Genomic DNA, 25,821 nt, shown 5'->3' on the forward strand with positions numbered 1-25,821 from the left:
TGGTGATTGAGTTCTGTGGTCACTTTTGCTGCTGTTCGCTTTTTAGACATTACAATTCACTTCAATACCCGTCGGTTTCTTTTCTCAAACTTCTCTTTCGGTTAAATATTTTGCTTTGCCCAGCTTGTCTTGCCGCGCCGTGTGTATGCCGTCATGACTTTAGATACTGTACCTCTAGAAACGCCAAAAGGTTGAGATGTTTCAGTTACACTTGCTCCAGCTAGGCACGCTCCAACGGCCTCTTAAAAAATTTGAAAGGTCCAACATTTCACGCGCTTGAAAAAAAATCTAAGACTTCCAGATCTTCCATTAAACCACCAGATAACTACCAGAATATATATATTGCTATTTATATAAAAAAAAGATATCTAGTTTTATTCTTTATTACTTACGAAGCGATTTTCACTTTTATTCACTGGTGTTTCCATTATTTTGATAACTACCTGTATAACAATACACGATAAGCAGCTCTTTATGCAGAGTTTGGAAGGAGTTTTCAACTGAGATTTATTTCTTATTTTAAACAGTAACACTTCGAGAAAAATACTTTGCCAGCGCTTTATTACAGCAACCAAGCATCTCATATTTTACCGGTTTCAATTTACCCTCGGCCAACAACAAGCACCAAACTTCCTGAATTAAAAAAGCTAGTAAAATATTTTCATAAGACTGTTGAACAGTATATTTTGTGTAATTTAGTTTTTGAAAGATCCATTCCGATTTAATGATTTTAAAAAAACAGTTAAAATTGATTTAACTTCACTAATTGGTTCACATGTTTGAGTTCTATACATGAGCAAATATTTCTAAATATTCACGATAATTAGCATCGGATAGGGTGCTAAAAATATCCCCCCCCCCTAATCCCAAGTTTACCTAAAAATCTTTAGAGCAGAATACGGGGAAATTTTTCCGTTTTTTAAAACTTGAAGAAAGGTGCTAGAAAAAGCGAGAAGAGAATTTCAAAAGCGGATCTAGAAAGGGAAACTGCATGCATCATTTGACAAATCATTTATTTCCAAGGAACACTGCAAATCCGCTAGTCTTTTACAAAATATCTTTAGGGTTATTATTTGGCGCGTTTAGGAGTGTGTAAAATCTATATAAATAAAACAAAGAATATATATGTGTGTATGTTCCCTATACAAATCCACAATTTACGTCGAATCTCTACCAATTTTGGCAGAGAGGTACTTTGGCACCTGAGAAGGAACCGAACCATTCAAATTTTAGACTCTGAAAATGGCTCTTTCTGCATGAAATAGTTATCTGATCAGTTCAAATTTGGCACCATTCAAACCAGAGAAAAATACCCATACAGTTCAATCACTTCCTTCGAATTTCAAAATAAAAGGCTTTAAAACCACCAAGGAAAAATTTAAAAGCACTTTTAAGCTTAATGGAAATCTATTTTCATATCCAAAAAACTTTCCTTTGAGCAATTTCATTTTGAATTAGCTTTCAGAAGGTTGTCAATTTTTTTTTTTTTTTTTGGTTGTGACTAAATAAAATTTTCTTTTTGCTTTGAGGTAAAAATTTCCCCTTTTGATTATTATTTGGCGATTTATCTTTTTTCTTTTTAGGATATTAGTTGTACTCATGTAGGGTTGTTTAATTTTTTCGGGAACTTTTGATTTGCCGTTTTCTTTCTTTGAGAATGATTATTTTGACGGGAAATTTTGTAGTATTTTTTTCTCTCTAATTGAAGCCCAATTGTTGAACATGGATCACTTGACAAAACTTTTATTTTCGAGGTAAACAGTCAGTGCAAAGCCAGGCAATGAAGCTAGTGATTAATGAGTCTACTCAAAAACGACTGCAATGTTACTTCATAAAAAGTATTTATTTTTTGTAAAACCATGGCTGCATGGTGCCACATATTTCATTTTTAAGTAAATTGAAAATCTATCCTTCTGCTTTCACAGTTGGAGCTTCTGTGGAGTTAATATCTACATCATTTCCTGTTAAATCGCCAGGCATCACACATTTCCACAGTCCGTAAGTTTTACCGACTATAGTCTGCCAGAGACGGAGAGTCCCATCCTCACTTCCACTCGCATACAGTTCTCCATCAGGTGAGAACTGAACACAATGAACAGGCCCAAAGTGTCCTTTAAAAGATTCTGAAAATAAAAATATGATTTCAAGAAATTTTAAGATTTAATATGAAGTGAGTGTGTGAGAATTAAAGGGATGATGTACCAAGTGGGATTTTTAAATTTCAGAATTAAATGCTATTTTAACCCTAGGTAGTCCCTCATTGAAAGGTTCTTTCTGAATCAAGCAGTGCAGCAACATTTGCCAGGGCAACTATTATCATTTATCCAAAAACGAGATCCTTCTATTTTCCTAGTTTTAAGAACAAATATTTTAAATCATGCCCTGGATTCTAATTGGAGGCTTGTTTTTGAGAATCCACTCGTTCTTGGACTCATAAACCTTGTCTAGCATTGGTAGATCAGGTGGGATAGGTGCCACCACCCCCACCATCAAATTTGTTATCTTGCCACCCTCTGCTTTTAGATGTTCCAAATTGAAAACCATTACATCAATCTTTTAAAACATTATTTTAAATATTATTACAAAAAATCTAGATAAACAAGCTAATTTTAAAACAACTGCAACTGATTGAAATAATTTTCTATAATATTTTCAGTAAGTTGAAAAATAAAAACTGCAAGATAAACGCTGAAACTTAGCAGCGCTTTCAAATTTAAACTTCTTTCTTCCAAGAGTGCCAGTAACTCTATGTAAAAATTGTAAAAATAGGCGACTAAAATGAAAAAGTATCAATAGCAAATCGGATTTCAAGTATAATATAGTATATGTATTACAATGTCAAATAAAGAATGCAGGGGGGGGGGAGGATATCTAAAGTAAACCTTGTTTTGAAATTAAACATAATATTTTGGATTGAACAAAAAATTTTTTTATCACACACGTAAAAAATAGATGACCATACTAAAGTAGAACCTCAAAAATCTGAACTAATTGGGACTACAAATAGTTCGGGTTTTCAATTTTTCGTATTTTAGGAAACATCCAAGAAAACACGGTTTTGACCATAATATGCCATTTAATTAAATAAAATGATTATACGCTATGTGTGTACATAATGTTGAATACAGTGCATGACGCAATGATATATAGTTATTGTTTAACAAAATGTAACAAAAATTAGTTCTCCTTACTTAACAAAAGAAAAATGAAAAAAAAAATACAGTACTGTACATTCTGCGACGAAATTATACACTAACAAAACAAAGAAAATTGAATGAACATCTGGAAAATGCACAGATTTCACACACAGAATGTTGAATTAATTCCGAAAGGAAAAACCAACAAACTCATTTTTGGCTGAGAGGAGAGCTTTGAAATGCACGTTTGGATTTTTGATGTTCTACTGTATAAATCAACACACAAAATTTAAAAAAAAAAAAAAAAAAAACACATGTTAACAGGAAGAAATACCTAATTCAGTTCCTGTTTCATAATCAAACTTGTACATCTTAAAATCATCACCTCCACAAACAAAGACTGACTCATCAGGATGCAAAGATGCACTGTTCACTTGAGATGGCACATTATATTCTTTCAACTTTTCAAAGCTAAAAAAACAATTTAAAGACAAATTAGTACAATTTGAGGCAGTTTTAGTCATTGTAACTAGAAGCAGCTTAATTCTGTTGATTCTGACCACTGTGAAAGTAACTAAATAAATGCGGTGAAACTTCTATGAGTGGCCACCTCTTTTTAACAATCAGTTTTCTAAGGCATTGATTTCCCCCCTATCAGTGTAAAAAATTCATCAAGAAAAGACCTCTCACAACAACCATCAAACTGTAAAACCCAGGGTCACCTCTTTTTAACAATCAGTTTTCTAAGGCATTGATTTCCCCCCTATCAGTGTAAAAAATTCATCAAGAAAAGACCTCTCACAACAACCATCAAACTGTAAAACCCAGGGCCACCTCTTTTTAACAATCAGTTTTCTAAGGCATTGATTTCCCCCTATCAGTGTAAAAAATTCATCAAGAAAAGACCTCTCACAACAACCATCAAACTGTAAAACCCAGGGCCACCTCTTTTTAATAATCAGTTTTCTAAGGCATTGATTTCCCCCCTATCAGTGTAAAAAATTCATCAAGAAAAGACTTCTCACAACAACCACCAAACTGTATAATCCAGCACCAATAAACAAAAGGAATTTTTGGATAGAGAAAACCAAAAGAGATACAGTGGATGCTGGTTAATTGAATCAGTGGTTAGTTGAATGAACCGCTTTAATGAATCAAATTGTCAAAAACAGAATAAAATCTGGCTTTATTGAATCAGCCTCTTTATAGAATCAAGAGTGTTTACTATCCAACCACCGATTGCATGGAATTTTCAAATGTCCAGATAAGATGAATCTATGTGAATAAGGGGGAAAAGTAAAAATTTGAAGCCCAAATTCCGCTCATTTGAACGAGACTGCTTCTGCAAAAGCCGACATCGGTAAAAATAATAGATTCGTCCATTTCTGGCTGTAAAACGGATGTTTGTCTATCCATACAATTCGTGATCAGACAGTAAAGCAAACGTGATTCATATAAGCGGCGGCCACTGTACAACAATAACAACAACAAAAAAAAAAAAAGCAATAGAAAATTTAGCTTGGGCACACATCAGTCAATCTTGCTTATGAAAGTGGAAAGAAACCAGAAAAAGGGGGTTAAATCTATTATTCTGGGGGTTTCAAAAAGGGTTCTTTTTATGCTCGACGCTTTGTCTGCTTAGAGCCTTATAAATATTACAAAAGGAGGTCGTAGTTTTCCACACTGTTAGGATTTAAGACCACACGTAAGGTGACAGGTGTATAATACATTCATACCATAAACGTTCATACAGTGGTTGGAAAAACTACATTTTTTTTGTAGCGAACTACAACTACTTTGTTACAAATGTAGTTAACTACAACTACAACTACTTTTTTCAAAATGTAGCAACTACAAACTACTTTTGAAATGTAGTCGCTACTTCACTACTTTTCAAAAAATAAGTAAATAAAAAGCATACACAATAGGTTCTCCCTCAAAAAATGTAAGTCAGTTTTTCAAGTCGCATACACTCATGTATTTTTCCTCTTGTGACAAAACAATCTTGAGAAAAAGTTTCATATAATTTGCACAACGGCAACACGTGCCGACTTGCACCTGAAAGTATAAAACTACTTGTATGCTAAGCCAAATCGAAAAGAAAAAAAAAACTTTTTTTAGAAACTCGAAATTTCTGCTGATAAAACGTTGTCCCTGTACCCAACACCGCACATGTACCACAAGAACATTTATCAAATTAAAAAACATTTAAATATGCCACATTTGACCTAAAATTTATAATTTTATTTAAAAAATTGATTTTTTTCCAGTTATCTTTTAAAAAATTACATATAAATTTAAATAGAATAGCAAGTTCAAAAATTACTGGCGAACACATTTGCAGATCAACAAGTACAAACGGATAGTTAAAAAAAATGTATTTTAAATGAAAAATTTAACTCAACCTGGGGGGGGGGGAAAAAAAAAAAAAAAAAAAAAAAAACAGATCTTTGAGTACTATGTGGGAGACTTAAAAATTGCAAGAAAACAAAAATTTCTATTAAACGCTAATTAACTACTTTTCTACTTTACTGTTTATATTTTTCAGCTTGTTCATTTCGTAAAATCTTGCATTTCTGAAAATATGTATCAAAAACTTAATTTTTTGAAGAAAATTATAAATGTTAGGCACGTGTGGGATATCTAAATGGTTTTTAATTTGAATAAATGTTTTTGTGGTGCATATGTGGGGTATAGGAGCAACGTTTTATCAACAGAAATTGAGTTTTTAAAGAAACATTTTATTTTAATTTGGCCTATATAGCATTACACAAGTGCTGGTTCACATTTTCAGACATAATCGGCATTTGCTGCCGTTGTTCAAATTATACGATTTTTTTTTTTTTTGACGCAAAGGATAAAATATAAGAGAGTGTGCGACTTGAAAAATCAACTTTCGATTTTTTTTTTGGGGGGGGGGGGTACACCCTAATACACACGCACACACCGTAAGAGGATTGAACAAAAAAAGATTGATAAATTAGCTCATCAGAAGACATTAAGAAAAATGTCCGTTATCATACTCTCACACTGTAATGCTCGTATTTATTGTAAGTCCTCCAGAACAGTTCAATTTCATCCTTTTCTATAACATTTTCAGTAGCTTCTTTTTATTTGGTGAATACTGTCGAAAATTTAAGCCTCGCTAAAATATTTTTGTTTTTTAATCTTCGGTCTGTTCATATAAAATTCACCAAATTTTCAACTCGCGAAATCACCGATATCTTCATTTTCGTGAAAATAAGTGCTTTTTTGCAATATAAATATTGGTGAAATATGAAAATTACGATGGCAAAAAAACTAATGGCGTCAAACAGATAGTATGTATGAAGTCAAAAAAATGCCTGAGGTCAGCTCGTATTTTTATGAGTCTTATTTCTCATTGCGTCCGCTGATGTACTTGTATAAAATTTTTCTCCAGTCAAATTCGTTTGAACCTTTTTTTTTTCAGTTTATTTAAAAGTAGTTTCCAGAAATCGCTACAAACTGCTATTTTTTTGTAGTTAACTACTCACTACACTACTTTTTTAAAAAAGTAGTGCGTTACACTACAAACTACTTAAAAATGTAGCTACTACAGTAGCGTCGCTACTTGTAGCGCGCTACTTCCAACCACTGCGTTCATAACATGCTTCAAGCAAAAAATAAATGACTTCTATTATTGGTATTATTGTTTTTTGCATGTTCAACAACAACCTATAAGAGCGACCAACCTTCCTTAACCATCACTTTTTTCAAGAGCAGAGATAGGTCGCTCTGTAGAAGTTTCACTGTAAACGAATATAAGGAGAAAAGGTCTATTCCACAGATGAACACTTTTGGTTCATTGAATGCTGTAGAAATGAAACACTTTTTTTTATTTTTATTTTTAAAACCAGATTGAATTAGACTTGTCAATTTGATTTTAAAGCTTAAGATATAAGACAACTTTGAAACATTAATGCAGGAATACATCACCAGCATTTAGTTATCCTTTATATCAGCATTTCTCAACCCTTCTTGATCCGCAGATCGGTAAGTGCTTTTGAAAAAATTTGCGGACCGGTGATATATTTTTCTTTTTCTCTTTTTCTTTTTTTTGGTGCGGGGGAAAAAATCTTGCATTTGTTGACTGCTAAAAACATGTGATGTATTTTTTAATGGATTGATGAGGTTTTTCCCCTTTCTTTATTTTTTGCAAATAAACACACACAAGCACTAGCTAAAGAACATAACCTACATACTGCAGAAGTTTACACCCCAAAAAAATAACATATTTCCAGGTCTATTTTTGAAAAAAAAAAAAAAAAAAACTCACAATTTCGACAAAAGTAATAATTTTCCCAGACTTTTTTTGATTAAAATAAAATTCACTGACAATTCCAGGTTTTCCCTGACCCGTGGAAGCCTGTCTATAGCATAAGAGTAAAAAGCATAAAGTATATAAAGATACCCAGAATATATAAAGAATGTGCTTAAACTTCTGAAATTCAAATGAAATCAATATCATACAATATATACCTACTTATTGACATCCCAAAAACTAACAGAATGTCCATGAGTAATGACTAAAATATTTCCATTATGAGAGATTTCCAAGCTGTTGGGTTGGGTTTCAAATTCAAGCTTTTGGATTTCTTGAAGAGATGTTTGGTCCCAAAACCTGTAATAAAAAATGTATTTTAACGAGAACTAATAATAAATTAAAAATTGAAACAATCCTGAACCCTGATGGAGACCTCATATTTAGCTGAACTTGGCGGGCCAGAGTACATATAAAATTTGAATACATTAAAATGCTTTCTAGATGACAGGGGAAACATGGAAAAGGAATGATAATCACACCAAGTAGAATTTGCTAGTTGCAAAAAGCAGAATCAAGAGAGAAATTTGAAAATCCTTTCAAAAGCCATTCTTACATACTAAAACTAATTACAAGTATTTTATCTGCTAATAAACAGAAACTTGCATTAGATAAAAATTTTTAATTATTGAGCAGCACACATATTAAAGTAACAAACTTGTAACCCCTTTTTTTTATTGCATCTAGGTGTGAAAAATAATCAAATCAAAACATTCAAAGAAATTTTGTTTAAAAATCTCAAAATTTATCCTTAATATTACCTGACAGATTTATCATCAGCTGCACTGACAATTTTCTTTTCATCCTGAAGAAATAATGCTTTCTTCACAGCAGATGTGTGGCCGAGCAAACACTCACCATCTGTACCAATAAGGGAAAAAAAATGACTAAAATCTTGTCTTTATGAAATGTTGGAAAATAATGGAAAAAAAATGTTGGGAAAAAAACATCACTTAACCATTACTAGTTTATTTTGTTAAAACTGATTGATGAAATACAATAAACTCATGATTAGCTACAAGCAATTATTTCCTAATCATTCCCACTTAAAAAAACAAAAACAATGATGATTAACTGAATGTGGATAAACATTCCTGAATTCAACACCATGTTCCAATCTAATGTGTTTTATTTTTTAAAGTCTCCAACATTAATGAATTAAAAGTGCTAAACTATTTTTAAAAAAACATTATATAAGTTTTACTGTAATCTCTGCTCTGCATTTTCATCGAAAACATGCCCAGAAGCAGAGTTTTGCTCAGCAGCCTGTGACACAGATCAAAAATCAAGAAATCTGCAAGATCAACAGACATTAGATGAATCATAAAATCTAAATCAGCCCTCAGAAATGCTTAAAAGTAAGATGCTAATGCAAGTGTAAGCTACCTGTGGGTTACATCCCAGAGAAAATGCAGTATAAATCATCCTCAAATGAAAGTTAAGACTTTTTTTCTTGAAAAATTTTAGGTTTTTTCTCCCCCAACTTGTTTATCTACAGACATTCTTGAGTCTGCGGCGCATGTTGCAATTTCTGCTACTGGGAGAATATGTAGTCAGCTTTGCAAAGAGTTAAATTTTAAGATACACCAACAGTAATAAAATATATTGTTAAGATTTTGTAAATAATTCATTATTTTTGAATTCAGTTGTGCAAAGCAAATTCCTCTTTTCAAAATGTTTAACATTTAATCAAATGACTAACTAAAAAATACTGTAGTTTAATCATATCTTACTTTCATCTGGTCTGTTGAGATTAAAAATGCGAACTTTTTTATCATTAGAAGCTGTCAGAAGCTTGGAATCATCAGAATTGAAATGCACGCTTTTCACGATATGAGGGTGGGAAAAAGTGTGAAGCTCTTCTCCAGAAACTGCATCCCATAACTACAAATAAAACAAGTATAAATGCCTAAGTTATAATCATACGAAAATCTTAATCTGTAAAATATGTCTTTCGCACAAAATTTCACCAGTTATTACTTTAAAGAAAAATTTCTTAAAACTCTTTTTAAACAAATATCTGCAAGTAATCATGCTAGTTAGTTATAATCATTGATGTAAGTTTTGAAATAAGGCAAAAACTGAAAATATTTTAAAATTTCTCATTTTTTACTGTAAAAAAACAGATTTGAGAAAAACTGCTTCAAACCAGAGGTGCGTTCATAGTCTAATGAAACTCACTGGCTTAACAAATGATAACTCTATGGTTTTCCGTTACCCGTGTTCACTTTTTAACGATCAGTTAAAAATAAAGATGACGGCTGTTAAGTCAGCAGACGACGCAGATCATTGCTTTTTTGGAGGATATGTCTTTTGAAGTTAGTGATGAAAAAAAAAAATGACTACAGGATTCTTCTTTTGAATAAAATAAAAAGAAAGAAAAATAAATTTCAAGATTCCTTTCAACTAAATTCCATCTTAATTAAGATAATTTTTTAGATTCCATCATTTTTTCTTAGGGCAGAACAACAAATAGTACATTTTTTAAAAAGCAAAAAAAAAAAAAAAATGTTCACACATTCTATTTTTTGCCCCACTGTTTGCAAATACTATTAATTTCTAAAAAATCTGAAAAAAATGTTTAGAAAACAGTCTTGTTTACTTTTAAATTGGTGCATCTTCTGGTATATACGAAAAATAAGTCAGGCCAATGCTTTTTGGATAGAAAACAGTTCACTATAAAACTACTAACTTTTAGAAAATCAGATATGACCTGACTTAAACAAGGTATTTTGAATTATTTCTTGATGATGGAAAATGCAAAATGTGTTTTTAATTTAAAATATCAGACACATCCCCCCTCGTTAAGAAATAGCAGGCAAAGGTGTTATTTAAATTCAAAATGCATTATTATTATGTTTATTATCAGTTGTCTAGAACAAATAAATAATTAAAGTGTAGAGTATTTATTTCGATTTTTTTAATTGAAATTTTCTCAACCCTGCAAACCCTGACAAGACTTCATATGCTCAACAATAAATAAACTCATTACGAACTGCACATATATCGCATTTAAAACATAAACATTTCATGCACTGGGCGCCACCATGTTTTCTAACCAAGCAAACCACCCTTTTCCTTTGTGAACTTTGTTATGAATTTCGCTTCATGAAACTAACCGAGTTACACTTTCTGAACGACCAGTTAGCTAACCCGTTCTCTTTTCGAACGCCTCGTCCGGTTAACTTGCTTCCAGGGGTCTGTCCAGGATTTTTCACAGGGTCCGTTTTTTGTGAAAAATCAAATAATTTTGTGAAAAATGAATTAATTTTGTGAAAAAATCAAAAAAATTTCGCAAAAAATAAATAAATAAATAAATAAATAATAAAAAAAAAAAAAATTTTTTTGTTAAAACGAAATTTTAGAACTTAGAGATGGCACAAAACTGCATCAATTAAACTTAAAGTTGAGTGTTTTCCTCTTCTATGTCGAGAAAATCATACTGGATTTTTTTTCTGACATTTGGCAGGGGGGGGGGGGTCATCGCTCTTTCAAGTATCAATATTTATCTAACATTCTACATTATGTTAAATTATACTAGATATATTTCTGTATAGTATTTAAAATAATTGTAACAAAAATATAAATAAATGAAATAAAATACAGAATAGGGTTCTGCATTCAACTTTTTGACCCAAGACACTTAAAAAGCACAGAATTTCGTTTAAAACTTATAAATTCCCTGATTTTAACAAAAATAAAAAGATATTTCAATTGTTTACCTCTTAAAAAAGCGTAATAATCATCAAAAATTCGAAAAATCGGAATCCCATATCGGATGCAAAGAGATCGCAATTCTCAAAGTGAAGGCATCAAAAGTATAAAAACGGCTTGTAAAAGAAATATTTTTGATAAAATTATTTTAAAATTGCATTTTAGAGTCCTATGATAACCATTTCATTAATATCTGTGGACACAGTTGACCCAAAAAATAAAATAAAACAAACCATCTCAGCATTTTCATTTTTGACTCATAACAGAAAATGGAATTTTGCTTTAAAAACTTGAAATGAGAGTTCTAACAGAAATAAAGAGACTTTTCATTTATTTGACTCCTAATAAAGCGAAGTTAGCTTGAAAAAAGAACAAAATATGATTCTCATATCGGATGTTAAAAAATTGCATATTTCAAAATGTAGACATCTAAAGAAAAAAAAACGGTAATTAAAAGAGTTTATTTAAAGTTAATCATCTTTGTTAGCATCGAAAAATCAAAACCCATATAATTTTCTCCCAAAATAACAATTAAACATCGCACCGCACCGTAAAAACGCAACTATTGACAAGCTGGCAAAATGATGAGAATATTTTCTAATCAAGTCATTATAAAGGTTCAACGCCAAACGCGAAGTGGTGATAATTTTGAATTTGGTAACCCTATCTGAAGCGATCATATTTTTTCCTCACCCTTACTATCCCTTTGCAGTTCTAAGTTCATTTCGCAGATACATATTATTATTGTTTGTTAAATCATGAGAGGAGAAAAATGCTTACCAATGCCTTTTCAGAAAAGTTTACAACACCGCTGCTAATTAGCTGTGATAAAACAAACAACTATTATAAACTACACCGCCAGCTCAGTTATTCCATCCGGAGCTTTAGGGCCTGTAACTTACTACAAAACAACCATGATATTTATTTGGCAGTAGCAATTATTTATCGCTTGCAGGAGAATCGCAAGAGTGCCGATTTTTTATTTTTTTTTCAAAATTAGCCGATTTTGTATAAGCTGATCCCTCTAATTTGACTTAAAAAAAGGTTCCAAAAATTATCGGTTTATGCACAGAAATATGCGTTATTTTGCTTTCAGATTTGCTCTTTCAATAAACAATTTGTGACAGATCCGATCTTGTTTATCAGAATTTTGTGAAGGGTCCGTTTTGTTTGATCCGGATTTTGTGAAAGGTCCGTTTTGTTTGGTCGGGATTTTGTGAAAGGTCCGTTTTGGTTGATCGGATTTTTGTGAAGGGTCCGTTAACGGACCCAAATATCTTCTGGCCAGATCCCTGGCTTCACTCGTTAAACGCGTTCAACTTTATTAACGCACCCTAGGTATGCCACAACTTCAATGGTGCAGACTGCACCATTGAAGTTTATGAGAGAGGGGTAATTTTAGAGGGGTTTTGACCTTATTTTGGAGGACTTATTCTTGGGGAATCTTGTAAACATTTGAGGGGGCGTACCATAGGGCACCTCTTTGGGCAAAAGAGAGGGGGGGGGGGGAACCTCTGATTTAACTGCAGTTTAAAATGTTCTTGACACAAAGTTCAAATAGGTGGAAAAAAATATTGGTTTTGTGTTTATTTTTTTGATCCAAAAGTCATATATTATTGCGTCCATCTTGATTTGTGCCCAATTTCAGAAATACTGACTTTGTGGCACTTCGGCAGAGTTTGAATGCAGTTTTTTCTTCTGGATTGGACAATAACGATGTGAATCTTCAGTGGGCAGAGTTTATGGAAAATCTAGCGAATACGGTTAGGAATCATGTTCCTTTTAGGAGAAAGGGGGTCAACACTAAAATTTGGCCAATGTGGTTCTCCAGGGAAACTAAAGACGCTCTAAATTACAAGCAAGCTGCTTTTCATAGGTTGAGAGAAACAGGTCATAGTGCAGATAGGCTCCAATATTGTAAGGCAAGGCATAAATTTAAGTATTTGGTACAGATTCAGAAAAGAGAGTTGGAGCAAAGACTGGCAGATAACATAAACAGGAATCCCAAGAGGTTTTTTGCATATGCTAATTCGGGGAAAGTTCGAAATAGTCATATTGGGCCACTGGTTGATGAGCACGGAATTTTAATTCAGGACGATAGTGATATTGCTAATGTTCTTAATAACTTTTTTTCGAGTGTTTTTAACGATAACTGTATCTCAACAGTTGACACCAACAAGACACAAGCTATAGTACAGCTTGAGGACTTTGTATTTTCCAGGGATGACGTTTTACTTCATTTAAAAAAAATTAAAGAGACTAAGGCTCCGGGGCCAGATAATATTTATCCGAAAATTTTAGTTGAAAGTGCAGAGGAATTAGCAGATGTAATCGCAAACATTTTCAATGCTTCTTATAATTCGGGGACAGTGCCAGAGGACTGGAAGCTGGCTAACATTACACCGCTCTTCAAAAAAGGGTCTAAAGGGAGTGCGGGAAATTATAGACCTGTGAGTCTAACTTCAGTGGTTTTCAAAATTTTTGAAACATTGCTGAAAATTAAGATAGTAAATTTTCTAGAGACTAATAATCTATTGAATAGTTTTCAGTACGGTTTCAGGAAAGGTAAATCTTGTGCAACTAGTTTATTACATTTCTATGACAAAGTTACCATGGCATTGGACAATAAGAAGCCTGTAGATGTTGTTTACATTGATTTTCAAAAAGCTTTCGATAAGGTACCGCATGTTGCTCTACTTAGCAAATTAGCTGATATAGGAATAGGAGGGAAAACTTTCATTTGGGTAAAAACTGGCTGACCGGAAGGAAACAAAGGGTAGTTGTAAGGGGAAATTATTCTAATTGGAGTGAGGTTTTCAGCGGGGTTCCTCAAGGTTCAGTGTTAGGGCCTGTTTTGTTCGTTGTTTTTATGAACGATATTCACAAAAATATTTCTGGGAACATGAATTGTTTTGCTGATGATGTCAAAATTATGGGGACTGTAGAAAATGAAGAACAAGCAAAGAAGTTGCAAGAGGATCTAGATCATATTACGGAGTGGGCTGATAAATGGGGTATGGCTGTTAATGTTGGGAAATGTCAAGTGCTACATTTAGGGCATGGAGTTAGTTATTATTTGCAAGGTTCAGTCATTAGTCAGGCAGACAAAGTTACTGATCTGGGGGTCTTAATAAGTCAGGATTTAAAGTCTAGCCAACAGTGCAGCATTGCTAGCAACAAAGCCAATAAGATGCTTGGGTTTATCAATAGATCTATTTCAAACAAATCTAAAGAAGTTCTTCTGCCCTTATATAGAAGTTTGGTAAGACCCCATTTGGAGTATGCTGTTCAGTTTTGGTCTCCTTATCTTAAGAAAGACATTAATGTATTGGAAAGGGTTCAAAGGCGGGCTACAAGGCTAATAAGTGGACTTTCCCACTTAGATTATGATTCCAGGCTTAGAAGGCTAAAAATGTACAGTCTTGAGCAAAGAAGAGACCGAGGGGACATGATTCAGCTGTTTAAATTTATTAAAACGAATGATGTTACGGGGCTAAAGTTTAGCACTGAAAACAGGACAAGGGGTCATTGTTTTAAGCTATTTAAATCTCAGGCTAACATGGATATTAGGAAAAATTATTATTTTAGCAGGGTAGTGGAACCTTGGAACAGCTTACCGGAAGAGGTGGTAATGAGCAAAGGAGTAGACAGTTTTAAGAGGGCCATTGATCTTCACTGGGGATTGTAAATTGACTAGGACCAGTCTAGCTGGGCCCAGAGCCTGTTGCTGGTCGTCACTTTTGTATTTGTATTGTATTTGTATTTTCATTGAGATTTGTCTTACAATAAAACATTTTCCCTCCATAATGCTCCCTAGATTTCCGGTTTTGATGAATTATTTTACAAAGTAAAAATATTAAACAGGATGACATGGTACAATTAAAACTGTTCGACATTTAGTTTTGTAACTTTTCAACAATAAAAATTTAGTTCAAAACCTATAAAAAAAATAGCTTAGATAAGAACAATACAAGACCAAATTTTGCAAAATTTTTTATGAAAATACAAATGTTTAAAATTCTTGTTCTAAAACCATTCAAATGCTTCCTTTTAACATTATTTTCACAGATCTTTATGATTAACTACATTTCTTTAGTTTTTATGTGCAAATAAACCATACATTTTTACGAAATTGACCTAAAATAGATTGTTTTTACCATTTTTTGTACATTGCAATATTTTACCTTTTATGGTCCAGTATATTTTTTTCGCAATAAACGTACACTGTGCATTGCTTTGTTGGAAATGTAAATATATTCTATTGCATTAACAACCGAGAACCCATCACAAGGAGGTGGCTGCACTTCAACTTCCACTCTGCCCTTCCCATCCACCCAACCAAAAAGTATAGTCATTACAAGACTTAAATTCACACTTACTGTAAGATTTTAAATAAATTTCAATGTTTGGACCAGGGTATAAAGTTTTGCTTATGATACAACTTCGGCATTATGATCGTAAGGATAAAGTTGTTCTCATAAATCCATCTAATGCCTTTCTTCTAATTCAACTCCTTTATATTTTGACTGATGTAAGGTATGACATAAAAGTGCATGTTTCTTTTCGACTTGGAACGTACATTTTCTGGTGTATTTACCCATTTTGAGTTGATAAGTACAAAAGTTTTGGAAAACAATTTAGCTCCTGTGAAAACATAATTTACATATTATTCCGGGTTTTCTTTCAAAAAACAAATACATAAAATACAAATGCATTAAATTTTTTGTTTTAATACCATTTAAATGCTTTACGCATGTCTTTATGATTATTTACCTTCCTTTACAGTTTTTAGTTTGTGCATAAATCGTAAAGATTCATTATATTAACCAAAATCGATTTCTTAGCTTTTTTTTATAGTCCAGTTATAATTTTTTTCGCTATAAATGTGTACTATGCAACTCGTTGTTGGAAATGTAATTAAATTTCAAGTTTATTAACAACCCCACCACCAAAAGAAGATGGTTGATTTTAAGTTCCATCCTGGCCTTCCCATCTACCCAGCCAAGTTATTTACATATTTACGACTACTATATGACTTTAAACACATTTCTGCTTTTGAGTACAGGTTTGAAGTAGGATTTTGAGTCAGTCTTAGCATGAGAAGCACAAGTATAATGTTTTTCTTATAAATCTTCACTAACTACCAATTTACCTACTCTTTAACCAGTTTTGTTACCTTGTCAGCAGCTGGAGTGTGAATTGGCTAAAATGCTAATTTGAAGAACTTGTTATTAGTCATGGCAGTGAGCGACAGTCAAAATGTAAAGCAGTTGAATCACAGAAAGGCATACAAGGCAAAAGATCAGGTAGGCACAATAGAAGGAAGAGCAACTTTATACTTACGATCATAATGCCAAAACTGAATCATTAGTACAACTTCATACCTTGGTCCAAACATTGAAATTCGTTTAAAATTGTGCAAATGTAAGTATTTTAATGGCTATCTTTTTTGGTTGGGTGGATGCGAAGGGCAGAGTGGAGCATGAACTGCAATTACCTCTTTGTGGTGGGTTCTTGGTTATTGATGCAATAAAATGTACAGTTGGCTCTCTGTTTAGCGACTTTCAAGGGACCACGAAAAATCGTCTTTAAGTAGAAATCGTCCTTAAACAGAATGCTTTTAACACTATAGTGGGCCATCTGGGGCTATGAAAAGCCGTTGTTAAATAAAGAAAGTCGTTAAATAGAGCGTCGTTAAACAGAGAGCCAACTGCATTTACATTTCCAATAAACACATGCACAGTGCACATTTATTAAGAAAAAAATTTATACTGGACCATAAAAGGAGAAATATAGCAATGTACGAAAAATGGTTAGTAAAATCGATATTTGGTTAATTTCAAGAAAATGTATGGCTTATTTGCGCAATAAAAACTGTAAAGGAATGTAGTTAATCACAAAAGATATGTGAAAAGTCAAAATGCTGTCAAAAAGAAGCATTTGAGTGGTTTTGGAACAAGAATTTTAAACATTTGTATTTTTTTGGAAATTGCCATTTTTTAAAACTTTTAAACTTATTCCCGGTAGCTAAACCTATGGCTGGATTTAGGGGAGGGCAGGTGGTGCTACTGCCCTGGGGCCTCTAAAACAAAGGGCCTCTACAACACAATAAAATTTTTACAAAATATCCTACTTTTCACGGGTCAAAAATATCGGATATATACATATATATCAAAATATTCAGATATCTATCAAAATATCGGATATTTTCGAAAATATGATGATCTTTTCACACCCTGATTAGAGGCCTCCACTCCTTCATTGCCCTGGTGCCTCCACACTTCCAAATCCGGTCCTGGCTAAACCATAATATTTTTCAAAAAAAAATACTAGAATTTCTTTGGTGCAAATACAGTGCATCCTAAATGTGCAAGTCAAAGTTTAAAAAAAAAATGACATAGGGTAGAACAACCAGTGAGTGAACATCACCCAGTAAATGAACAGCGCGTCATTTTTTTTTTTTTAAAGCTTCCAAAAATTTTTTTCGAAATAAATTCACTACAAAAGCGTTCTTTATTGATATTCTAAGCTATCTGCCACCTGATTAGTTACTTTGGATACGTATTTTTTTCCTGGAAAAAATTTGAAATTTTTACTGCCGTGAATCGTTCTTTCTCTCTTTCAAAATGATAAGGCTGGTTTCGTGCTAGCAATTATTTTGATACATATTATTTTTATCGATAAATTTTATTTTTTAACTCTACGAAAGGAAAATTAAGTATACATATTTAGGCTACGGATTTAAATTGTTTCAGCCAATGCAGAATGTGTAGATTTTCAGGTAGAGGGGTGTTCAATCACTGGGTACGAAAAATTGCGAAAACCAGTGAATGAACAATGGCAAAATTTCTTTTGATTTAAAAAGAAATTTGAAGTTTCTTTGAGATATTTTCATTTTCATACTTTTTTGTAATGCAGATAGTTTTATATGCTTATTTATTTATGTATTTCATTATATATTTTATAATTTCTTTATTTTTGTATTTGTAAACAATGCACTTTTTACTGAGTTTTATCTTTTATCTATCTATATCTCTATCTGTACATTAACCTACCTACCTACATCTATCTTTCTATATCTTTATCTCTCTTGATAGATAGACAGGTAGATAGAGAAATAGAAATATATATATACAAAGAGAGAGAATAGATAGGTAGATATGTATGTATGTTTGTATATAGATATAGATAGATAAATAGAGGAAGATATAGAGATAGATATATAAAAAATAAGAGGTAAATAGATATATAGGTGGATAAATATAGAGATAGAATAGGTAGGTAGATAGATAGATAGATTTATTGATAGATAAATAGATAGGTAATGGTTAATAGATAGATAGGTAGATAGAAAGACTAATATAGAGATAGATAACTAGGTAGAGAGACTGATATAGAGATAGATACTAGGTAGATATATAGACAGGTAGATAGATAGATAGGTAGATAGATAGACAGCTAAAAAAGCAGGTAGATAGATAAATAGATTGATTAGGATAATAGATTGGTAGATATTTAGATGTACAGACAGATAAATAGATAGATAGTTAGGTAGATAGACAGATAGATAGATAAGTAGATATATAGATAAGTAGAGAGATAAGTAGATAAATCGATCGATAAGTAGATAAATAGATAGATAAATTGATAGATAGCAAGATAGATGGATAAATTAAGTAGGTAGATAAGTAGATAGATAGATAAGTAGATAGATAAATAGAAAAATAGATAAGTACATTGATAAATAGACATAGAGATAGACCGATAGATGTGTAGATAGAAAAATAGATAGAAAGGTATATTGATAGATGGATAGAGATATAAAAAGATAGATATATAGATATAGTTATATAGATAGATAGATCTCAAAGAAACTTAGTTTCTTTTTGAATCAAAATTTATCATGTTCATTCACTGGACTAATTTGCTTTCATTTACTGGTTTGAGGTGTTCATTCACTGGGTCATTGTGCCATTTTTTCTTTAAACACCTAAAAAAAGTCAGAAGCGGTACCATTTAAGTTCCCACGATTTTTTAGAGATATTTACATAGATCAATTAAAATGTTTTAACTATCACGATCTGTATAGTATAGAATTTAAAATTACTAGGATTTTTAAAAAATGAAATTGTGCTTAACTGTTCATTCACTGGTCGGTCTACCCTACCCAAGTGGGCACGGAAAATTTTAGATAGGAGGGAAAAATAGAGTAAAACATATATTTTTTTTAAATATGGAGATACTAGTCTGACAACATTCACCCAAGTCAATGCCACAGAAGTATTTAAGGGCACCCAGAGACGATGATTATTACCTTTCCTAATAGATAGATAACTGGCTTGATCATTCATAGATGACACCCTCCGTAACTTAGATATGAGACTGAAAGGATTCGAGATTTCCCCCCACCAGATTCAAGAAAATTTAATAAGTACCTTAGCTTCAAAATCTGCTGATCCAGAGGCTGCTTTAGATGCATCTTTATTCAGAGCAACACCCCAGACTGCTCCTTTGTGACCGACAAAAGTTCCAATCCAATCTCCAGTATCTCCATGACGTAGCATAGGTTTGCCATCTAACAATGAAAGAATACATTTATTTCATGTATAAATTAAATAACCATATAATAAAGAAATCAGTAAAGTTACTGATTCTCTATTGCAAAAAAATAATAACTTCATAGGTTTTTCTTTTTTAGCCTACTTTCCCAGTAAAAGTCAGAAAAAGAAGAAAAAAGCATGAAAGAAGGCTTAATGCATCTTAAAAATATCCCGAAAAACAAAAAAAAGTCAAAAATAAATAAAATAATTAAATAAATATCGAAAAATTAAAAATTGGAAAGTAGGGTATTGAGATGTGGAAAAATGTCTGTCTGTCCCCCCCTAATAACTTTTGAATGAATAGTCCGATTCGAACAAACTTTTTTTTGTTCGAAAGATCTCGGCAAGGACACCTCATTCCCATATTTCACTTTTTGGTTTGAACTATTTTTGTTCAATTTTGAACAGTTCAAAAAAACTTAACATTAGCTCCTACAGGGAAATTCAAGGCAATTCCGAACTGTGAGGCGAATTTGCTTCAAACAAACTTTGTAGGAAAAAGCTTTTGATGAAAAACTTATACATAAAATATCTTTTTGATCTGAACAATTTTCTGTTCAATTTTGAACAGTTCAAATCCCTTAACATTAGCACCTACGGGGAAACTGAAAGTCAATGTAGATTCCGTACTTGAAGGCGGATTTACTTCAAACAAATTTTGTTGGAAATAGCTCTTGACGCCAAACTCCAGACTCCAACTCCGAGAATTTAGGGGCACCTGAATCCGAATCCGACTCCTGTGCCCGACAATTAATCGGACTCTGACTCCCCGACTTCAACTATGTCTTCCTAGCTTTGGCAAAAATTTATACACAGACAAATGACTGACTCCGATTCTTGGATATTCGACTCCGACTCCTTCATCCCAAAATTAGATTGACTCCGACTCCGACGCTATGGTTTTAACTGTGAAATAATTATTGTTGATGTGATTTGTTTTTATTTTAACGCTAAAGTTTTTATTTAGGTATTCAGTTTTCGGTGAATAAACTCAAAGTCATTTATGTTTCTACATAAAGATAAGCGCAGACGATTTTTTTTTTTTTTGACAATGAAAAGTATTTCTTTATGTTGACATTTTATTGTTTTTATTTATCTTGATAAGTGCATTAATTCATTTAAAAAATTATTTTTGGGAACAGGGGAAAAAGAAACGATTTTTTTTTTTTTTTTTGATATGATGTATTTATTTTAATGAGCTTATTAATTTTTATTATTATTTTTTTCATTTTGAAAGCTGTTGAAGAATTTTTTTTAAATGGAAAAGAGTGTATTAGCTGCTTTGTTTAAAAGTTGCTGCTATTTTATTTGTTCGTTTTGTTTTTTTTTTCTTTTTTTTACGCATCTCATTTTTTTAGATGAGTGAGGAATATTTTATTCCTAGAAAGTAGCTTAAAATATTGGAAAAATATGTTTGAAACAATTTGCGATTTTAGCTATTTTGAGAACATTGATCTGGTACTAGAAAGTAGTATGGTTATACGGGAAAGTAGGCTCGTCTAGTTCTAGACAGAACTTCTTGTTATTTCTCTATATCAGGGAGCCCCAAACTTTTTTAGCAACAGACATCCTGCAAAAATTTCACCTTGGCCAACAACCCCCTATTAAAGCCTCACTAAATGCTGAAAGAAAGTTTCTTTACTTTTTTTAAATTGAGATTTAACTAAAATAAACAACCAGTTTCCACTCAGTTTGTAAAAGCACTACTATTAAATCAAGAGATCTGGAGAAATGCTCGAATTATCTACAATTTCGAATTAGAGACCTTTGAGCGATCTAAATTGTAGTGCAAGCAAGCAGATTGTATCAGAATTAGAAACTGTCAAAAATAAGAAAGGTTCACATACAAAATGTATGAAAAAATTAAGCACACACAAAATAGGGAAATATTATTTAATTCAGGGTTGGTAAAAAAACCAAAAAAAAAAAACGGTTTTTTTTTGGTTTAAATTAGGTTTTTTTGGTTTAAACCGGGTTTTTTTGGTTTAAATACTATTTGCGAGAAAAACAATTAATTTTCGGAAGGTAATTAAGGTTCCATGTAATTAACAGTTGTTCAATAGTCACATTATACCTAATTTCTTGATTAATTAAAGAGATAAGAACAAAATCTTGTAACTAAATTAAATAATTAAAATAGCTTTCTGCGAGGAAATATTGATTGAAATGTTTGACTTGATTAATATATTAGTATGCATGTATATATAGACCCTTTATGATACGAAATACTTCAAGAAGTGGTTGTGATGCGGGTTAAGATAAAATATAATGAAGATCGAAGAAAAAAACTTTATAAAACCAACATAATATGAATAATTATCGAATAAAGGTAAAAGTTATATTTTTAAGCATAATCTTTTCAAAAGAACAATTTTCATATTTTTTCTTTCTGATCTTACATAACACTGATTTTTATATACACAATGTCGCAAATATTGAAGTAAAGCAAAATGTACAACAGTACATGACTGAACAGTCAAAAAATCAATTGCTGTTGTACTGACAAAGTTTTAAAAAAAAGTGCTGCTCTATATTCGACTCCGTTCTTATTTTGGAAAGACTTGGAAAAGATATCGACTATCGCTAAAACAAAGAAACAAATCAAAAATACAAAAATTGGTGTAACATGGCTTAAATTACAGCTTATTTACTGGCATACATGTTGCATCCAGCATTGAAGTTTAAAAAATATTAAATGCAAACTCTTTAGAACAAATAAATGTGTAGCAAATTCATAACTCAAAAATTGATTAGGCTCTGGAAAAGCTTCAAAACTTGCTTTTTGTTCAAAGTACTAAATAACATAAAAATAATATTAATTTATAACGTAAAAGTCGCTATGTATTTATGCATATGTTATTGTGGTGTAAAGTTGATTTTATTTAATTGTTAAAAGATTTATACACATATTTCTGAAATGAGTTAAATACATTACATATACAAGGTGTCCGAAAAGTCCTCGACACATAACAATGGTATTTTAGGTTAAATGTGTCAAGGACTTTTTGGACACCCTGTATATTTATTTATAAATATAATTTTACAGTTTTTGTTTGTAACAGATTAAAAATATTTTGCTTTAAACGAAAAGAACCGTTGTTTTCTCCAACAGTCTTTAGAAAAAATTCATTTAGTTGAAAGCCTTGTACAAAAAGACTAGCTTTGAAGCTTTTTCCAATCCTAATTTGTTTCTTATTCAATATGTGTGGGGAAATCAATGTAAACCTGTAAAATGGATTTTTTTTTTTTGGCTTTTTTTTTAAAAACCATTTTTTTAAAAAACTGCATGGTTTTTTTAAAAAAAACCAATTGGTTTAAACCATGGTTTAAACCAACGTGGTTTAAACCAAACAACCCTGATTTAATTATTAAATAAATTAGTCGGATCTCGATAACTTGAAGCTTATAACATGAAAATTCCTTTATCTCAAAGTTTTCGTTGGGTCTCAAACTCTTGAGACTGTTGTAGAAACTTCCCATAACTGGAACGTTTTAGTCGGTCTCTTGGCACTTCGAGTTATTAAGACTGTATTTAACAAAAGTGACGTTGATTATAATTAAATTTAAAAAAAAAATGCAAGTTAGTAAGAGGGTTGAGTTGGATACTGAGCAGACATTGAAGGTTTGAAGCTATTAAAATTCCTTATAAATCATCTCATTCTAAAACATTTAATTTGTTTCTAGACTTCCATTATCAATTATTCAAAAAACTAAATCTGAACTTTACCCACCAGTCATGGGTGCCCATATGCAAAGTTGCAAGGGGGGGGGGGGGAGATCAAATATTTTCCCCGTGGAAACTGATTTCAAGACAGATTAGAATTATTGAAATTTGACATTTTTAATAACTTATTCATTAATGGCTGGAGAAGAAATGTTTTTACATTTTTGCAAAGAAAAAAGTACTAAAAGCAAGAAAGTTCTAATTTCAAGGGGGGGGGGGGCCTCGAGCCCCCCCTTGCGTATCTATATGGGCGCCCTTGCCACCAGTACAAGTTTTGGATGTTTTTTTCTTCTTTTGAAAAATGTTTGTTTTCTTTAATAATATATAGCAGTTTTTAATGTTTTAATTACTTTATATCAAGACTCGTAATTAATCTTTTAAATGAAAAAATGTTTCCTTTAAACAGATCCGTCATTTTGAATTCTTTCATGGACAATCAGAGGAGGATGATATTAAATCATGGTAAAAACAAGCTGATATAAATTTACTTATATCTGTGTTTGCTCATAAAAAAAAACCGTGATAGATGTTCAAACCTTTGATAAAAGTAACAGAATATGTCAGCTTTCAAAATATATTTTATCAAATGCTCATAATGTCTTCATACCTTCCATTCTGCTACAAACCATTTTTGCTTACATGAAATACACTGCTAGCTGAGGATGACTGAGCTGGAGGTGTAGATTTCATGTACTTCTGCCTAGCAATGGCTATAAGGCAGTAACTAACTGAAAACATTTTTACTTAGTTCGTTGAAATAATGCACACAATTTTCAAAGGAGTTTCTAAAAAAAAACTCAGAAAAAAAAAAGTTTATCATTTTTAATGTTAAGTCTCAATGAGTTGGGAACATATGCAGAGGTCATTAATGGCATTTTACATTGAAAATCCGTGCTTAGGTTTGCAATTGTTAGATTGACTAAAATTTTTAATGAGCCGATGCAGTAACTGAATACCAGGGTTCCTGCACTTCATCAGTAAGACAAGCAAAAGAGGATGTAGTAGAGACTAGACGTTAAACCCCGGTTATCACAAATTTGCCATTTCAACTGCGCTTGCACGTGGACTTACCTTTTTGTGCTTTCTGTTTTAAGATTTCGTGTTACTTGTTTATATTTAGGTTGAGCTAGAGTCCGAACAAATTAATGAATGCAATTGGAATATTTTCACAGCGATTTTGTGATAGATTATAGGAAACTATGGATATGAATAACTGATAATCTTTATAATGTAAAGAGAAAAATGACACTTCAATATTTATTCGTTTGGAAATATTTATTTAACATAAACGTCAAACATGTTATGTACTTCAGAAATGATAGGAATACGAGTAGAGATGTCCATGTTTTGCGGATATATTACGTTAGGCATAAACAGCTTCGTATTATACATTTTTATTTAGGTTGACTTGAGGGTTCGGCTCTGTATTAGAAGTGATACTGCAATTCTAGTACTCTTCTGAGGTTAAAAATGTGGCCCTGAAAAGGGACAGAAAAATCAGACACCAAATCCATTAATAATTAAGATGCAAAACTCAATCTTTATAAAAGCCTAAAAACTAAATCAGAGAAATTTTTGTGATTTCTAATTTTTATCTGTTACTATCTCATATTTATCAACAAATAATGTTTGTAATTAATTTTAGCAAGACTTTTGAAATAAGTCCACGCGCAAGCGCAGTTGAAATGGCAAATTTGTGAGAGTCGGGATTTAACGTCGAATATGTAGTAGCACATAAATTCTGAATCAATTCATCGGTCGCTAGTCGTGTTAAAGATTCGAACTAAATCGATGTACATGCGAGTAGAAAACTGATTTTTTTCAATATTCCTTTCAAATTATATTTGAGAGATTTCTCTCCCCGTCAAGAAACTGTAGAATGGCAGCAAAATTAGCTCTTCAACTCTTCCCTTGAGGCAATGTCTGCTGTAAAGAAACAATTAATTACCTTTACAAGCAGAAATTAAGAAGAACCCAGACGGTGTAATGGAACTGAAAGATAAATCTACAACAGGTCGAGTGTGACCGCTGCACGTTAAAGCGGTTTGCCGCAGCCCTGCCATACTAACAAATCTACTAATTACCAGCAAGGCAATTTACAACATCGCACACAACAGAAATGATTCACGAGTGAAAGCGTAAACTGTGGTTACAGCTACAATTACATTACATTACACAACCACTACAGCGATTACTCAAATATGGTGAAAGATATAGATGCTGGGTTTCTCCGCCCCGATACTAAAAGTTCTCCCTCAGTAGAAATATAATAACTGCACCAATTTTGGATTAATGTAAAGAAAT

At 32.0% G+C, this 25,821-nt stretch overlaps 1 protein-coding gene across 1 annotated transcript; it reads right to left on the reverse strand.

Moving 5' to 3' along the window:
* Window positions 1-1,843: 1,843 nt before the first annotated feature.
* Window positions 1,844-25,642, reverse strand: LOC129228266 (serine-threonine kinase receptor-associated protein-like). Its single transcript, XM_054862936.1, has 7 exons — window positions 25,466-25,642; window positions 19,629-19,768; window positions 9,213-9,363; window positions 8,241-8,340; window positions 7,642-7,779; window positions 3,472-3,608; window positions 1,844-2,123 (listed from the first exon to the last, which is right to left on the reverse strand). The coding sequence occupies exons 1-7, from the start codon at window positions 25,578-25,580 to the stop codon at window positions 1,906-1,908; spliced, it is 999 nt and encodes a 332-aa protein (XP_054718911.1). The 5' UTR covers window positions 25,581-25,642; the 3' UTR covers window positions 1,844-1,905.
* Window positions 25,643-25,821: the final 179 nt, after the last annotated feature.

The sequence above is a fragment of the Uloborus diversus genome, chromosome 8 (assembly GCF_026930045.1).
Source record: "Uloborus diversus isolate 005 chromosome 8, Udiv.v.3.1, whole genome shotgun sequence".
In the NCBI taxonomy this organism is placed as follows: Eukaryota; Metazoa; Arthropoda; class Arachnida; order Araneae; family Uloboridae; genus Uloborus; species Uloborus diversus.

What these genes read in the sequence shown, in the direction of transcription:
- LOC129228266 (XM_054862936.1), bottom strand. Translation starts at nt 25,580, where the DNA reads ATGGCAGGGCTGCGGCAAACCGCTTTAACGTGCAGCGGTCACACTCGA. An exon ending in GCTGATGATAAATCTGTCAG is followed by an intron (nt 7,780 to 8,240) that starts GTAATATTAAGG and finishes TTTTTATTACAG; the next exon opens with GTTTTGGGACCAAACATCTC. An exon ending in AGTTTTTGGGATGTCAATAA is followed by an intron (nt 3,609 to 7,641) that starts GTAGGTATATAT and finishes TTGTTTTTTTAG; the next exon opens with CTTTGAAAAGTTGAAAGAAT.